The sequence below is a fragment of the Archocentrus centrarchus genome, chromosome 13, assembly GCF_007364275.1.
Source record: "Archocentrus centrarchus isolate MPI-CPG fArcCen1 chromosome 13, fArcCen1, whole genome shotgun sequence".
NCBI classification, from domain to species: domain Eukaryota; kingdom Metazoa; phylum Chordata; class Actinopteri; order Cichliformes; family Cichlidae; genus Archocentrus; species Archocentrus centrarchus.
Genome location: NC_044358.1, coordinates 4,231,543 through 4,250,271, shown reverse-complemented (window position 1 = coordinate 4,250,271; position 18,729 = coordinate 4,231,543). Strand labels below are relative to the sequence as shown.

The 18,729-nt window shown below is 40.3% G+C and overlaps 1 protein-coding gene across 4 annotated transcripts in view; it reads right to left on the bottom strand.

The window, feature by feature from the left end:
• The window catches only part of LOC115790884 (protein-tyrosine sulfotransferase 1), a 67,609-nt gene extending 64,196 nt beyond the window's left edge, over positions 1-3,413 (bottom strand). For 2 of the 4 annotated variants that reach the window (XM_030744884.1, XM_030744885.1), the window contains exon 1: positions 3,208-3,413. In XM_030744884.1, coding sequence (XP_030600744.1) covers positions 3,208-3,335 — 128 coding nt within the window. In that variant the 5' untranslated portion in view covers positions 3,336-3,413. The remainder of the gene's footprint in view (positions 1-3,207) is intronic. The other 2 variants (XM_030744887.1, XM_030744886.1) reach the window with 1 other exon arrangement.
• Between the last annotated feature and the right edge of the window lie 15,316 nt (positions 3,414-18,729).

The window sequence follows — 18,729 nt, the reverse complement described above, 5'->3', positions numbered from 1 at the left end:
GTGAATACCCTGACATTTAGTGCACTTCTACAATCTCTTGATAGAATAAATACTAAATTGAAAATAAAAAAACAGAATATCTAAATAAAATTTAAAACATCTAAAATATAAAAAATATATAAAATACATTATAGATTAAACACAAATAATAATAGATAAATAAATAAATAGAGAGGTAATAGAGGTTATCATGACTAATACTATGAAGAAAAAAACCAAGTTACTTAGACCAAATACATTTGCTCAACTTTTAGTGCACTGCCACGACATACTGAAACATACATGTACGCAAAATTGATTTTCAATTAATTCCAGTTAGTAACTCGATACAAGAACATGGAGGCTGGCCCATTATAGCCCAGAGCAAATACACTGCTCAAAAAAAATACAGGGAACACTTAAGCAACACAATATAACTCCAAGTAAATCAAACTTCTGTGAAATCAAACTGTCCACTTAGGAAGCAACACTGACTGACAATCAATTTCACATGTTGTTGTGCAAATGGAATAGACAACAGGTGGAAATTATTGGCAATTAGCAAGACACTCTCAATAAAGGAGTGGTTCTGCAGGTGGGGACCACAGACCACTTCTCAGTACCTATGATTTCTGGCTGATGTTTTGGTCACTTTTGAATGTTGGTGGTGCTTTCACGCTCGTGGTAGCATGAGACGGACTCTACAACCCACACAAGTGGCTCAGGTAGTGCAGCTCATCCAGGATGGCACATCAATGCGAGCTGTGGCAAGAAGGTTTGCTGTGTCTGTCAGCGTAGTGTCCAGAGGCTGGAGGGGCTACCAGGAGACAGGCCAGTACACCAGGAGACGTGGAGGAGGCCGTAGGAGGGCAACAACCCAGCAGCAGGACCGTTACCTCCGCCTTTGTGCAAGGAGGAACAGGAGGAGCACTGCCAGAGCCCTGCAAAAAGACCTCCAGCAGGCCACAAATGTGCATGTGTCTGCACAAACGGTTAGAAGCCGACTCCATGAGGATGGTATGAGGGCCCGATGTCCACACATGGGGGTTGTGCTCACAGCCCAACACCGTGCAGGATGCTTGGCATTTGCCAGAGAACACCAGGACTGGCAAATTCACCACTGGCGCCCTGTGCTCTTCACAGATGAAAGCAGGTTCACACTGAGCACATGTGACAGACGTGACAGAGTCTGGAGACGCCGTGGAGAGCGATCTGCTGCCTGGAACATCCTTCAGCATGACCGGTTTGGCAGTGGGTCAGTAATGGTGTGGGGTGGCATTTCTTTGGAGGGCCGCACAGCCCTCCATGTGCTCGCCAGAGGTAGCATGACTGCCATTAGGCAGTAGTACACGTCAGGTTATGACATAGGTTACGGCATACAGATCCCACTCAGTAATTAATATATAATGTACCTCACACATGCCCAAGTTCTGGTTTTGCACAACACCGGCAACGTCGGTGGCCACATACATAGGTTATGTTTACCGCCCCACAAAGACTCAAGGGTGCAGCATAAATCAGGGCTAGTGCATACTTGCAGAGCGACAAAATAATTTAAACAATCTTTTTTTGTCGATTACACCATTTTGTGATCGTTTGGAGCCAAAATCAAAATTTGATTAACTTCACAGCTCTACATTGGATGAATGTGGGCTCCCACATGATTAAGTCGTTGACTAGTGAACACCTTCTGGAGGAACTTCATCAATATGGACCATGCTTTGCAGTTGAAACCCTGGATAGGCCCAGCAACAACACAGCTGTTTGACTGAATGTAATAATTGTGATGAAATGGTGGATGTTCTTTTCAGACACGGAAATGAGAGTATAATTGAGCTGGAGTCCAACTGATCCAGCTCTGCAGCTGTGGAGGGCGACTCACTGAGCCCGGCCAGCACTGATAAAATACTCTTCAACTGGACTTCAGTCTTTAGCGGCTCATCCCAGACCACCTGCACACAGCAGATGTGTTCCTGGCTAGTAGCGCAATGAAAAACTGGCCACTGGAAAATGTTTTGGGGTTTCGCTCTCCCTCTCCCTCATCTTCTTCCCCTTTTAACCTTCTAGGACTGCTACAAAATATATTTTTTATTAAAATTTACCCATGTAAGCCTTCAGGCTACAATTGTATCTATTAGCTTTAGGTCCACCAGACATTTCACTGAAGCATTAGCCTGCTATATCCTATATTTTATTACCTCCACTAAGCCTAGTGGAGATGAATATGAACTTATCAATACTAATCTGGGACAAAGCAGTGGAAAACTGCTACACTACTGTCTCAACATGATCGAAAAGTAAAAGGTGTGATTACCCAGTCTGTGCACTTAATGCATATCCCGTGTCTGGTCCACAGCATGATAAAGACCTGTTTTTTTTTTTTAATGATAACATGTTCACCATCATAACCACAACTTGATGTATGTCTCCGGCTAATTAGCCTGAGCATGACCCCATTAGCTCGGGGTGTAACATCTTTTTCCAACCTTGGCTGCACTCTTAGGCCAAAACACTTACACATGGAACTCCATTAATTATCCATTAATGTTATACATTAACCTCAAAACCAAACGCTATTAAAACACTCCAATTAAATGACGCTTCACCTGGCAAAGGGGCACAGTTTAACTCCGTATAAGGTTCCGTTAATGTTGGGTTCTTCTGGGTAATTCGAGGCGCTTTTCTGTACCATTAAGGCTACAAGTGTTAATCAAATGTTAATTATAATTAGCATAAAAAAGGAAAGGAAATATGCCACAGCACCGCGAGTACGTGCTTTAGTTGCGTTTAATACGTGCTTGCTGCCGGGTTGCTTGCTTGTGTCTTCGACTTGTGTATTCCAACTACAGCAATCAGTCACGAAGGCAGGTTTGTAACACTGTTCGGCGCGACTTTCCCTTGAGGGTAACGCGACGGCGTTACCGAGAACACACGAGCCCGGCTACACGTATTTTTTTGACACGGGCTTAATCTGTCTGTACTCGCATCAGCCGGGGTAATTTTTCCAGCCGTAACAGCTAACACGCCGTATACCAGCAATTATGTAACCTCAGTTTAGGAGGTCGACCCGCAGTGGTAACGGCGACACAACGTTTACGCGTATTCAAACCCACAGCACCAAAAAAATATGACTTCAACTGTCGCAGCTCCTGAGCTAGTGGGAAGGAGAGGGAGGCAGAAGAACATTACCACACCGCCAAAAAAAAAAAAAAGAAAAGAAACACCTACCTAATGCTGCGGATACGGAGCAGGAGGCTCAGGTTAGTCGGTCGCAAAACCTTTACCAAATCCAGTGTCAATGTCAAGACAGTCTTGCCGTCTTCCGAAGTCACTTTACATGTATTTTCTGTGTACATACATGATATGAGCGGCACCGTTGTTACACTGATTGTAGACTGGAGGCGACAAATACCAGGCAGCCTGCTACATAGTGGGGCGCTCGACTACTGTTGAAAAAAGAGTTGTGATTAGTCTAGAATTTTAAGAGGGTTGTGTGTCAGGGCTGCTGATTGGCTCAAATGAAACGGGGCGGAACTACAGTAGATTTAAGAGCACAGTACAGTCAAATCGAGGCTCAGCAAGCCAGTGATCAAATCACTTTTGTAGATATTGATATGAAGACATTTTGAAACGTTTTTGTATACATTAATGATTTTTTTTTTAAGTGAGACCTATTTCAAAATAGAAAGCTTTGGCTACTTTTTGCAATGACAGCAATCCAACTTTGCCAAAAAATATCTCAGCTTAACCAGAATTTGAGGGGGCTTAAAACACAATTTGGTACTAAGCTTCATTCAACTGCTGTGTCAGAATGACCCGAGGTTCAGTCCAAGGTAAACTGCTAAACTGCAACTGAACCTGCTGGTTAATACCTAGAGTATACCTGCAATAATACTACTTGGCCTTATAATTTCTGTGTAGCTCTTTGAATAAACATTTTTAATGTATGAGTGTGTGTCATATAAGCCTATCTGTTAATCCAGTTTAAGCTATAAGCAGGTTAACAAGCCACAAACTGGGTGTAGATCATGAAAAAACATTTTTTTGCCAAATGAACTTCAAAGTGATTAGGAAATATAGTCAATACATACAACCTTAGAGGTAAAAACATTTAAATGTACATAGTAATCAGCAATTACAGTCTGGCAGGCATTTGGCACTGTAACTTTCAATAGTTAGAAGTAATCTGTTAACATTCAACCTCCAAAGTGCCTTCCATATGTTTGATGGGCACATCTTATATACCATACAGTCACCATACTCTCCATGTCATAGTTTATGCTGAGACAAGTGTTTTATGATTATCTTTAAATAAAGCTGCCAGTCGAGGACCTTATTTAGGAAGCTGGTGTTTGATTGAGGGCCTCAAGCATCAAACGTGTTAGTTTTTGTGATGAGTTTGTTTAGAGGAGGGTATTTGCTTTTAGTAATTATCATTTCTGTAATAGTTTACTTTTTTTTTTTTTTTTTTTTTTTAGTTTTAGTGAGGTGGTACTTTTTGATATCAGCTGTATTTTTAAGTGTTTAATTTAGTCTAGAGGGCTAGAATAGAAGAGTTATAACTTAAGAGAAATGTTACTTTGGCAACATTCTGTGCTGCCTTACATACAGCTTCTTTTGACTGCTCTCTTATTCACAAGGTATCACCAAAATGGATGGATCTGCATTTTTTTAGGTGAATGTGTAAAACATTACATCTGTGCTGCCTTATATACTAGGATTTAAACTGTACAATACTGCAAACTAACCAATTTAGTTTGCATGTGTTTAAACTGTGCAGTATTCTCACACAGTCTCTGGATAACACAAAAATAATAATATAATTTGTTTTCAAAGACATTTCACAATATGAAATAATCAATCAACTACAGATGTACAGATCACTGTCTGATTAAAAAGCATAAATTCATGTTGCTTTTTTTATTCTTTACGTGACCAATAAATTTAAATGCAACATTTCAAACAGCTCAGCAAATATCACTAAACACAAAAGCAGGTTCTGGCACACAGTCTGCTAGCTAACTTCACTTTTGGTAAAATAATTAAAACCACCAAGTTTCCATACGCAATTCAACATTCCATTAAAAATCAGTAGTCATTTATAAATAGTCACTTCATTAATCATTACTTGTCATTTCAATATTTATGCTCATTTTAATGTAATTCTGTTTAAAATAAGGACATTTAACACCAAACTTTCAATTGAAGCTCCAAATATCCTGTAGAACTAAAATGTATTAGATGTGTTCATTACATGAACATATGTTTTTGTAATTCATATTAGTGGGCAAAGGAGGTGCTGCATCCCATTCAGAAGACAAAACCCATAAGTGACCAAGCTCAGAGAAAGACAGTGGGACTAAAAGCACAGGCCTTAGAGGCTAATGGGAAGGGCAAATTAAGCCTCTCACCAAGAAGGAGATTGCTTTCCTGCTTCAGAAATATTTCTCATGGCAGTGGAAGCTTTGAAGGCAGTGACGGAGAAAAGATGGCCAGTGATCAATGATGCCATTATTATGGAATCTCTAGTTTCAGTCACTGTGAGCAGTCAGCAGAGACCAGCACTCAGCATCTCCAGCAGGGTTCAAAAGTGCATGTTAGCCGATATGAGCAGACACAGAAAAATACCAAAGGGCGAATATTAGGGGTTTGAATGTAGAGTATTTGAAAGAGAGTGCTGATTTGTTCTTTTTGAATTACAATTGCAGATATTCTGCATTCTTAATCTGTTTTTTTTGTGTACCCCAAGAAATGGTGAGCACTCATCTCTGCAAATACAAATCATGAGACATTTTCCTTTCATTTCAAACACATTTGCAAAGTTAATTAAAATGCTAAATATGAAAATCAGTGAATGATTGCAGTATTTCTAGCTGTGGTCAAGCAGAAACCTATATTATATCAGATAACTGTCTATCTGATACGCCTTAAATATTTAATTACATATTGATCCATCCTAACCAAATATATGGACCTTCAATGGACAGTTCACACCTTTCAGCCTCTGAATAAGATAGCCAGATTCACACAGACTTAACTGGAGCAACAGTGAGTGGTTTGATATGATATGGTTTAGCCAACATGCATATTTCCCATGGGACTCATTTACAGCAGCACGGTAACAATGCACAGTGTAGAAAAGACTACTTGCTGTGAAATGTGAGCAGCACAGGAGGCTCATTTCACTGCTGGTGATTTTTTTCATTTAAAATTGAAATTCATTGCATTCAAAGTGATGTAACTCACATATAGAAGTAGATCAGGGAAACAATAGTTGCTGGATGGCACAATGCATTCTCAGGAGACATTTACTCATGGGCCTGTGCAGTGTGAGACCGGATGGGAGTCATGATAAAAAGAAAGGAAATATGTAGTGTCCAACAATGCCAATCTCCTCTGGGAGGAGGTACAAAGGCCAATGTGCTGAGGTAAGAAGCCACTTATAGAAAAATGAGCAATGTTAACTATACTGTCAGCTAAACAAAGGTTCAATATGAAGAAAATGCTATCTCAGCTCTTCATTAAAATTTGCAGTGTGCAGTGGAATTTCTTTTTAAATATCTTTATTGAAAAGCATATACAATACAAGTTATAACCTCTAGATTGAAAATAATGCTTCAGTTTTTACTGGACAGCCAGTGAACAATGCTGAATGTACCCACACACAACACCCCCACCCTCACCACCGCCACCACCCCACATGTAGCCTGGGTTATGTGCTGACAGATTATTCTATTGCGTGCCACCCTCAAGGAAAAGTCACGCTGAACCATATTACAAACCTTCCTTCATGATTATTGTAGTTAGGCTACACATTTCAAAGACACAGCAACAATCCTAAGAGGCAACTCTTACACTCACATCTTGTTCTGTCCCTTCCATATAACAGACCAATGGACACCAGTTCCATTGGAAATCGTCCCATCCTCACTGGTGAAGAATGACCATGTGTTCTACTCATGGTGCTCCTGTTTTCATTGCTGAACATGGCAGATCTTGGGGGAAAAAAACCCCTGAAAACAAATCCCACCACTTGTTTTTTTTTTTGTGTGTGTGTGTTTTTGCTGTTAGTTTGTTTTGCTGATGCAACAAGCCTTCTTAAATTTTTATTTATTTATTTTTTTTGGTGGTGCAACAAGTTTTGCTGTGCCATCAAGCATCAGGGATCACTTGCCAAGGGACACTTTGTCATGCCACTCAGTGTCAACATCATAGGCGCAGTGAGATGAGTATTATATGTACGAGAGAACTGATGCGCCACGTTTTATGGCAATGGAAGAAACTATGTGAAGTCCACATACTATTACTACCGCATCCAGGGGAACCAATGGAGCTGAACATATTGGGAGTCCATGCAAGCAGAAATAGGCAACTTCTAAAAAGCCTGGAATGTTTGCACAACTGATAGTTTTTTCAGTGCAAGATCAGAATGTGTAACTACAAATATCTGTAATGTTGAAATTGAAAAACCAAATATAGATATGTGCGCTCTGAGCAAAGTTAGACACCCAGACTCATCAAAGAAGCCACACCATTTTCTTGAGCAGTGGCACAGACAGAACTGCAGGTGCTGTCTTTGCCATATCCGACAAATTTGACAATGACAGCACACATTATGCTTCAGGACATCACTCACCTCACCCTGATCAGTGCAGCATTCAGTGGTTGAGAAGGAAAGCTTTTATGAAAAACTCAGCAAATGCATTGCAAAGCCAAAAGAACAACGTGATTGTCCTCGGTGACTTAAATGATCATGTTGGGAAGGAGTGGAAGCTGTGATCATTAGTCCTAGGAAAGCACGGAACAGGCAAGATGAACTCAAAGGGCTTAATGCTACTTGAATTTTGCGCTCGCTTTGACCTCTCAAAACTGGGCACGAGCTTTCAACTCAAGTTGTCATCATAAGAATCACCTTAAGAATCGAGCCTAAATACTTGGCAGCATTTATTCTTGAAACATGGGCATCAAATTGATCATGTACTTGCCAATAAAATAGCCAGACACTTTATCAATGTGACAAAGATCATACCCTCCTTAGACTGCTTTACAGACCATAAACTCCTTATCACAAAATGCTGTTTTGCAGCCAAGAAAAAAACAAAACAAACTACTTCCAAAACTAAAGAAAACTTGGGAAGAAAAAGTAAAAATTGGTTTGCTGATCAAGTAGATGAAATATAGAAACTCCCAAAGGACATGAAACTTTGTGGAAATAAGAGAGCACTTAGGAATGTCATTAGGAAGCTCAAGAATGAGTGGTTCCAACAAAAAGCTTTTCAGGCCGAGCAATACACCAGAGAGAAGAATCTCTGGGAATTCTCAGCTCTGGTCAATGCTGTTTATGGGCCAAAATCTAAAGATGTATATTCAGTTACAACAGAGAGCAGCGTGCTTCTCTCATCGACAGTAGATATCAGGAACAGATGGGTTGAACACTTTAACGAGCTTCTTAACTAGCCAGAAAGTATTTACTGGGGCATCCTAGATGACACTGAGGATTATTTGGGGTGGCTGTAGCTCAGGAGGTAGAGTAGGTCTTCTATTAATTGAAAGGTTGGTGGTTTGATCTCCAGCTGCTGCAGCCTACATGCCAAAGCATCCTTGGGTACGATACCGAAGCCCAAGTTGCTCGCCGATGTGTTCATTGGCGTGTGATTGTTAGAAGGAAAGCACGTAGGCATAGAAAAAAGTGCTTGGGTGAATGAAGACACGTTGTATAAAGCACTTTGAATGCTCAGGTAGAGTAGAAAAGCTCTATATAAGAACCAGTCCCTTTTACCATTTTGCCATTATCCATCTTGATGTGTCCATCATCATGGAAGAGATTGAGACAGCAGTCAACAAAATCTAAGTCAGAAAAAGTACAGGACCAGATGGTATCATTTCAGCGATTCTTATAAATGCTCGCAACGCTCTGAAAACCTCACTGTCGACCATCTTTAATATTCTGTGGGAGACATAAGACTTACCAACTGACTGGGTTGATGCTATTATCTGTAGTATTATGTTATTTTAAAAAAAATTTAAAAAAAGGTGATCACAGTCAATGATGAAACTATCATCATCATATCACTGCTTAGAGTCGTAGGAAAGGTTTTTGCTGAAGTTCTATTTCAGAAGTTGCAACGCCTGGTTGAGTTGGTCTACCTTGACTCTCAATCAGGATATAGATGAAATAGAACTACCAATAGCATCTTTACCCCAGAACAGATAATGGGGAAGTCTACAAAACCTGCATATCGCCTTTATCAATTCCACCAAGGCTTTCAACTGAATAAATTGCAAGTTTCTTCTTAAGATATTGGTGAAATGGGGCTGCCCTCCCAAACTCAGCCATATTATCAAAAAACTTTATAAAGACATCCATGCAAGATGGATCATTGATGGAGAACTGACTGGACCCACTGAGTACAACAGTGGAGTAAAGCAAGGTTGTAAGATTGCTCCTACCCTCTTTGAATACATGCTGCTATACTACTCACCCTCACTTTCAAGAACATCAGTCACACATACACTATATTGCCACAAGTATTTGCTCATCTGTCTTCACACACATATGAACTTGAGTGACAGCCCGTTCTTAATCCATAGGGTTTAATAGCCCACCTGTTGCAGCTATAACAGCTTACACTGTGCTGGGAAGGCTTTCCATAAGGTTTAGGAGTGTTTATGAAAAAACACTGTTTTTGACCATATGTTTTGACCATTCTTCCAGAAGTGCATTTGTGAGGTCAGACACTGATGTTGGACAAGAAGGTCTGGGTTGTAGTCGCCGCTCTAATTGATCCCAAAGATGTGATTGACGCTGCAGAAAGTTGCCAACCGTTGTGCACTATGTGTTGTGCACATTGTGCACTCTGTGATTTTACGTGGCCTACCACTTCATGGCTGTCATTCCCAATTGCTTCCACTTTGTAATAATTCTACTAATAGTTGACTGTGTAATATTTAGGAGCGAGGAAATTTCACAACTGGACATCCTATCACGGTACCTGAGAATGACCCATTCTTTCACAAATGTTTGTAGAAACAGTCTGCATAGCTAGGTGCTTGGTTTAAACACATGTGGCCATGGAAGTGATTGGAACACCTGAATTCAGTGAGTCGGATGGGTGAGTGAATACTTTTGGCAATATACTGTAGCTTCAAGGTTCACTTCATATATGATGGCAACATATTAAATTTCAACACTTGAAATCCAAAACCAAGATACTTGTGAAATATATGAGAGAAGTTCAGTACACTGATGATATGGCAATCTTTTGCAATGATGCTATAATAACAACTTTTATAACAACATGTCACAAAAAATGGGTCTTCGGATTAACACCAAAAAAACAGAAACTCTGAGTATAGGGGAACAAGCAGATTTCTACATCAATGGACAAAAGGTGGATCACTTGAAATATCTTGAAAGTTACTTCAGCAGTGACTACAAGCTGAAGAGATTTCTCTACGTATCCATGCTGCTTCATGTGCCTGTGGCAGACTTGGAGACCGAGTCTTTGGACTCTAAAGGTTGGCACATCCTTGTTCTTCCAGAAAATGAGTTGGCTTTTTTTGCACTCAGCAGGCCATAGGACAGGAGGTGATATTATTTATTGTGCAGTTTTCTGAGACATCCAAAATAATCTGGTCTGGTCTTATTTGAATTTTAAAAACCTTTTAAAACCAAGAAACTATTGCCACCAAAAAGTCCTAAAGTTTGGGACACAGCTTAAAAGTGGAGCAGGTCTGCTTCTGATTATTCACATTTTTCACACATAGGTGTCACATCTGGGAATAGTGCAGCCTGTGCAAAAATGTAAAATGTATCAAACAGTGTAAAGCATTAACCAAACAAGTATTAACCCAATTCAGCCCCTTTATTCCAGTTGTCTTTCACTATTTCCATTCCCAACTCTTTTTCTTGGGCCTTTTTGAGATAGTCTGTGTTTAGTTGTTTTGAGATAGCCAGTATTTAGTTGTGCCTGGGGCACAACAAGCCCCGCCCCCAGCAGAGTTGTTTGGAACATCCTCTGTCTCACAAACATGTTACTCTCCAAACATGTAAGCACCGAGATATATCCAATGTGTTAATAAACACACTGGACCTAAACTCACATAAAAAAAACAAAAAAAAAAAACATAAAATTGGAGTAGAAAAAAAGCTAAATATTTTTTACTGTGAAAACAAAAATGTTTAACAAACAATTTTGTTATAACTTAAATTTCAACTATAGGTTGTAATTTTCAAAAAGGTACAAATTTAACAAACAAAGATATATACAACTATTTCCATTGAAATGCAGGCAATCCCTCAGGTGTTTTTTTTTTTTGTCACTCCCACAACTTTCAGCTGTTCCTCAGCAACCAAATGCCAAGTGTTGCCATATAATTTTTGATTGGTTGATGTGGTGCATTTTTCCACCAGTAGGTAAGGGGATGTTGTGATTTATTTATTCTTCCAGCTGATTAATTAACCACAGATTCAGTTTGCTTCTCTCAAAATGTAAACGAGCCCACCCACCACTGTAACCAAACTGTGAATCTCATCCTGACATATGGCATAGAAACTGAAGACTTAACAGTATTCCCTGAAAGCCCCCTCCTGTCTGATGATTTCTTAGTAACATTTACATTTACTTCAATGGATTACACAGCAGTGGGGAATAAGTTTTATTCCAGTGGAAGTCTTTCTGAAAGTGCTGTAACTAAGTTTAAGGATATAATTCTTCCATTATTACACTCTTCAGTGCCATGTGCCAACACAATGCAGAGCAGCTACCTAAACTCTGCTCCCAGAGAGGTCGATTATCTCGTCAATAGTTTTACATCTTCAGTATGTATGACTCTGGATACTGTGGCTCATCTGAAAAGAAAAGCCTCAAATCAGAAGTGCCTGACTCTGTGGTATAACTCACAAATGCGCAGCTTAAAGAAGATCTTTATTTAGCCTGGAAAAAGAGTTTGTTGCTCTATAAAAAAGCCCTCCTTAAAGCTAGGACATCTTACTACTCATCATTAATTGAAGAAAATAAGAACAACCCCAGGTTTGTTTTCAGCACTGTAGCCAGGCTGACAAAGAGTCAGAGCTCTGTAGAGCCGAGTATTCCTTTCACTTTAACAAGTAGTGACTTTTAACCATTAGAGAATAAAATTATTCAGAACCATCTCAAAGACATCTTTATTTTTGGCTGCTTTCAGCACTGCTGGTATTTGTTTAGACTCTTTCTCTCCAATTGATCTTTCGGAGTTAACTTCAATAGTTACTTCCTCCAAACCATCAGTGTGTCTATTAGATCCCATTCCTACTAGACTGTTCAAAGAAGTCCTTCCATTAATTAATGCTTCAATCTTAAAAATGATCAATCTGTCTTTATTCATTGGCTATGTACCACAGACCTTCAAGGTGGCAGTAATTAAACATTACTTAAAAAGTCATCACTGACCCAGCTGTCTTAGCTAATTATAGGCCAATCTCCAACCTTCCTTTTCTCTCAAAGATTCTTGAAAGAGTAGTTGTAAAACAGCTAACTGATCATCTGCAGAGGAACGGTTTATTTGAAGAGTTTCAGTCAGGTTTCAGAATTCATCACAGTACAGAAACAGCATTAGTGAAGGTTACAAATGATCTTCTTACAGCCTCTGACAGTGGACTCATCTCTGTGCTTGTCCTGCTAGACCGTGTAGCTTGAACTGTTGAACATGTTATTACAGAGATTAGAGCATACTATAGGTATTGAAGTTACTGTGCTGCAGTAGTTTGAAACTTATTTATCTAATAGACTCCAATTTGTTCATGTAAATGGAGATTCTTCTTCACACTCTAAGGTTAATTATGGAGTTCCACCTGATAAAAGGAAACAGGGAAGGCCAAGAACAACATGACGAAGGATGGTGACATCAGAGCTGCAGGAGATGAACCTTACCTGAAGTGAAGTGGAACATGTGGCCAATAAACAGGAAGAAATGGAGGCAGCTTATAGCGGCCTTATGTCCCAAAAGGGACGAAGAGGACTAAGTAAATAAGTCACTGTTGCTCCTCTAGTCACCTGTTGTTTATTTCATTAACACCAAAGCAGCTGAATCTCATTAAGAACCTCCTCTGATACTTAACTAACCAGCACAATATCCTATACGTTTAATTGATTTGATTTTATTTTAATTAATTTTTTGAACAGCATATATACACAAAGACAATATGCAAACACAGACAAGTGAGAGAAGAGAAGTGGAATCTGCTTGTAGACAAGCTATTTGAAAGCAGCAACTAAGAAAAGCAAGAAGTGCATTTGTTCAGTAATGAAACCATAGAGCTGTGGTCAGAGATTTACATACAGTCATCATGGGCATCTTTTTCCAGGTTGGAATGATTGTATAGCATAAACAAGAATTGGGTGCACAAGTTTGAATTTATTTTGGATTTTCTCTAATCCACACAGAGTCAAAAATATACATACAGGCTCAAATATATACATACTCACTTGAATCTTTTGCTGAAGGTTCTACAATGTCTTTAACCTCACAAGGCCAAGGCCTATTAACTTCTTGTTAGTGATCATGATTGACTACAATTGGTAGCATCTCTTTACCCGCATTAAAAAGCATTTTTGACAGCACTCACTGCACTCAGATCTCAGTGAAGATTGTAGATTTACACACAAGTTAGGAAAGTCTCTTGGAGCACTTTCTAAACAATTGCTGATTCGAAGATCATCAGTTCTGTTTGACCTGTGTGTGTGTGTGTGTGTGTGTGTGTGTGTGTGTGTGTGTGTGTGTGTGTGTGTGTGTGTGTGTGTGTGTGTGTGATCAGCTGGTCCTGGGTCTGCGGCTTGCTGAGCCTTGGCCTCTTTGGGACACGGTTGGCCCGCTTCCTTAACGGTTGTGGCCTGGGGGGTGGCTCGGGCCTCTTTGGCGTGGGGGGGGGCTCTGCTGGGTGTCGGGAGGTTCTCGGGTGCCTGGGGCCTCGGGGCCGTATTCTCGGCTCGTGCTGGGCGTGGCGGCCTGCCGGGGGAAGTGGGCTGCACATTGCCTCTGGCTCACTGGGCTCTTGCCCATTGACTGTGGCGGCTCCGTCTGGGTCTCCCTCCTTCCTCCTCTGGGGTCTGTGCGTGGATGCCATCGGGATGTGTAGCCTTGGATTTTCTGAGTTCCTACAGGGCCTGCCCGGGTCCCCTGGGTCTTTCCCTGCTTGCCTCTGGATTCCGGGAGGGGTGGTTGCAGCTTCTTGCCCTCATTGGTGAGTATGTTCAATGAGAGAGGTACATACACATTGCCACAAACCACAGCATGACTGTGTGTGTGTGTGTGTGTGTGTGTGTGTGTGTGTGTGTGTGTGTGTGCGTGCACGTGTATCAACCCCTCCTTTTACTACCACAGGGATCACCGGTGACCCCTGTGAGTTTTACATCACTATGGCCTGAAGAGGGTGCTGACCAAGAAAGAAGCCCCTACTCTGACACCAAATGCCATGTGGAGAAATGTTTTATGGTCAGATAAGGCAAAGATTGAGCTATTTGGCCACAATGAGAAGTGGTATGTTTGTAGGCCTAAAGGTGATGCTTTCAAACCTAAGAACACTGTCACATACAGTACCAGTTAAATGTTTGGACACACTCACCCATTCATATGAATGGCTAAGTGTGTCCAAACTTTTGACTGGTACTGTATGTATATGTATATATGTATATATGTATACTTTTGATGTATGCTATAAAGCCATCCCACCCTGAAAAACAGTTCAAAGAAATCATTAAGAGCCCAAAATTACCATGACATTCATGCTGAGTGTATGTAAATTGACAGCAAATGGCTTTTCAGTCATGTCCTGTTTGGCCACTTTAACTCTGGGGTTTAACAGCTTTATCTCATGATTATGTCACCATTTTGTTGTCCCACAGTACGTGCTTTTATTCATTTTTCTTTTCATTACATCTAAGAAATCCATCAAAATCTAATGATTTCCTTTTATTTTATTCCTTTGGTTGGAAGGCTTTTCTGTTTTCAGAGCACTGACTTGCATAATTACTTTACCTCTCTGCACACTGCAGTATGTCCAGAGCATATATCTTCCATCATAGAGCAGTTTGCAAATTTCTACAACTATGTCCTGTTCCCTATTTTATCCAGTAGTTTTGCAGTCATTTTTGGGATTTACCGATCTTTTCCTTCTAGCTTTACGTAGCTTCTAGAGTGCCTACCTTTTCTAATCAACCTGTTCAGGATTTACCCTAATGGTGACCTCCCTGGTTGCTAGCAAGCACCTGTAGTTTTTGACCAGTAGCAGTATTCTCCTGTTTACTCTCAAGTAGTCTGCCTGAAGTCCGAGTGTAATGGACACTGCCTGTAAAACCTACCTGAGCCAAACAGCCAGACTTTTCTGTGGAAACAAATGGACTCCCCTGCATCTCACCTGCCTACTCTCTGATTCTCTCATCACCTCACAGGAATTTTGCCTGCCAATAGCCCCTCCAAAGATCATGTTCAAGGAATCAGCAAGTAAGAATTCAATCTACCATCGTAAATCTTTCAGATTTCAACTTTTTCCTTGGCCACTGCAGACATCTTCTATCTTCTCTGACAGAAACTCCAGCCCCACACCAGTAGAGAATGTCGTCTTAAACCACTTACTTGTTCTCTGACTTCTTTTGACATTTCAATCAATATTTTAGACTCGCTATCAGTTGTCTGATTCTGCTCCTTGGGCCCAATTTGCAATTAAACATGACAGCAAGACTGAAGGTGCACCATGGGAAGGTCATCAGTACAATTAGAACATGTGCAGGTTTATTAAATCACCACCAGAATTTTTCCAATTTCAAAACATAGCTAAAGGTTGGCCTTTAGTTATTTAAATCTGTCTTGGACTGGACTTTGTGGGGTAGTGAAAAAGGGTAATAGTGCAATAGAAACATCTGACTCTAAATACTTGTGTCATGGGCCGGTGTCCCAGTGTTTTGAGTTTCTTTTGTGTAGCTTTCTTTTGTTGTGTCTTTCAGGTTGTGTTTCAAAAAGTTTAGTTTCTCAGTTTGTTTGAGTGTGCTGTTTGGTTTCCTTTGTCGTTTCTTTGTGTAATGTTCCCTTTGTCAAGTTTTCTGTGTTAGGTCTATGTCTTATAGTCACTTCCTGTTTTATTTTGGCATTCCAGTGTTCCCTGTGTTTTGTGTTGTGTTTTACTTCCTGTGTTAGTGGTCTCATTCATTTCACCTGTTGTGCTCAGCTGTTTCCACGCCCCCTCGTTCCATTTGTGTATTTAAGTCTTGTCAGTTTAATGTCTGCTGTGTGTTTTGTTTTTCTGGTTTCGAGTTTCATGTTTCGAGTTTCATGTTTCGTATTTATTGTGAAGCATTATTAATAAATCTTCACTCAACCTAGCTCTCGTTGTGTCCTGCACTGGGGTCCTCCCTGCATTGCCTGCACCAGCCGTGACAACTTGAGTTTTCAAAAACCAAACCTTTGTAAACAATTTAGCATAAGGGAAAATATGAATAAATTAGTGAACATTATTTCCTTTGGGCAGTCTCCCATGAGCTAATATTTAATGTGTATGAACTCTGTAATTATTCATTCAGTATCAAATAGAAGTAATTTAAACAGGAGGAAAAGCTATGTGTACACTGATCTGCCTGACCAAAGCCTCATGTGCTTCTTTCCTTCTGAGACCCAAAAGCTTTCCTGTCAAAGCAAGCAGTTCCCTCGGGGTGCTTCCCAATTAGCAGTAGTAAATCTGTGCTGATTACTCAGTAGCTTTTCAACCCCTGCCAGCAAAGCAAGTCAAAGATGAGAGGAGTACTTGGCCTAGACACTCAACTATTCCAACTCTAACAAGGTGAAGTGTACAAAACAAACTCAAAAGCAGTTCATGTTATTGACCTATTTGGCTTCCAAGAAAAAAAAACAAACAAACACAGAAGAAGATATAACTTATCAGTTGGTTGTGTTGCAAAAAGTGTGAGAGCAGGACAATGCTGCCTGCCACATCATACTGCAAAAGCTGCGCTGGAAGGTACACAAAAGAACTTAAAACGTTGGCCTGCCTAATGAACTACCAGGCCCTGATCCAATGGAGGACCATCAAGAATGTGCTCCCAACATCCATCCATTTTCTTCTGCTTCTGGAGTTTCATTAATGAGGCAAGTAGTTAAAAATGCATTCTTAATTATAATGATGGGCTGGCAAAAAGTAAAGCCTCTTAAGGAAATTGGGGTAGACACGCAGTAAGGAGCGACGGGTCGGGACTCAAACCCGTGCTGCCTGCTTCTTGCCTTGCAGCATATATGATTGGTTGCCTGCTCTTCCACTGAGCCACCCCGGTGACCAAGGATTGACCTTTTTAATCCTTTCATGCATGAATTATGAGAACCTTAGTCAAGATTTTTTTTTTTCTGAATTTTTTTATTTCTCTTTAGGCAAGAAAAAAAAAATTTGAAAAAAAAATGCAATTAAAAATTTGTTTATGAACCTATTTTTCCTGGAGTTACAAATATGTCCACTCAGCTGGACACCATGCATTTGTTTTCAACCAGAGAAATTTGTATTTAACACACCAATAACAGAAAATGATATTGCATCCTCAGATCGACTGTCAGTACTGCTAATATTCACTAATCCTGGTTCTGTTAATTACATTCAAATAACAAAAAAAAAAAAACTCCCCATGGCTGGCCAGTCGGTAGCAGTTTATGGGATGATGCACAAGCATCCACTGTGTTGACTGATATGCAACTATAACAACAAAACACAGGCATATACAAGAGAACAGCTTTGAACAGCCGTCCACTGTATTGACCACCATGCATGAAAGGGGAGATATCCAAAGGGCCTGATGTGACTGGAGAGCTGGAGTTGATATACTGGAGCTAGATAGGCTGATGGACCGCTGTCTTTCTCTTCTCTCTCTCTTTCTCTTCCTCTCCCTTTGTCCATGTCTTTCTGTTGGGTGATTCTGGAGTGCCTGGGGCCCTGTCCTCAGCTCCTGCAGACCTCTGGCAAGGGCTACCCCTTGTCTCTGGTTCTCTGGGGCTCTTGCCTTTTGGCCTTGAGGGCTCCATCTGGACTCTTCATTACTATTGGGGGCAGTCTGCCTCTGGTTTCTGGGGGGCCAAACACACATAAAGACATTCACACTCACACACACTCAAACAATACAGCAAAATAGTACGTTTGTGCATTCGTTTTTGTTTTACTCTCTTTGAGGTGCTATTTTTTGAATGTGTTTCATTACAGATGCAGTAGTTGGTGACCCATTGTGTTCATCTCTTCATCTTTTTTCTTTATCACTAATCTCCCCCCTTCCTGCCTGTCAGCTCTGGCATCACGAAAATACACAGATACCTATGTGAATGAATAAATAAGTAAGGCTAACCTATAGAGAGTCTATAGAGCTCCTCTTGGCAAGATAAATGTGTTTGGCAAAAAAGGTCATTCAGACAATAACTGTGCTTCCTAAAGCTGCCGAACAGGACAGGTTTATTAAAAAAAAAAAAAAAAAAAAAAATATATATATATAGGTAATTAAATAAATATCAAAACTAAAATAACAAGTAAAACAATTTGAAAATTAGCACTAATTTCCACCAGACTGTAATCTCTAATTGCCATTAGTGAAACACAACAGTGTTTCTGTGGTTATCTGTTATCTGTGGTACCAGCTCTTACACACACACACACACACACACACACACACACACACACACACACACACACACACACACACTGTGAATTGGCACACTATCTTGGTGGGTTAAGTACAAGGCTTGTGAGTCTGG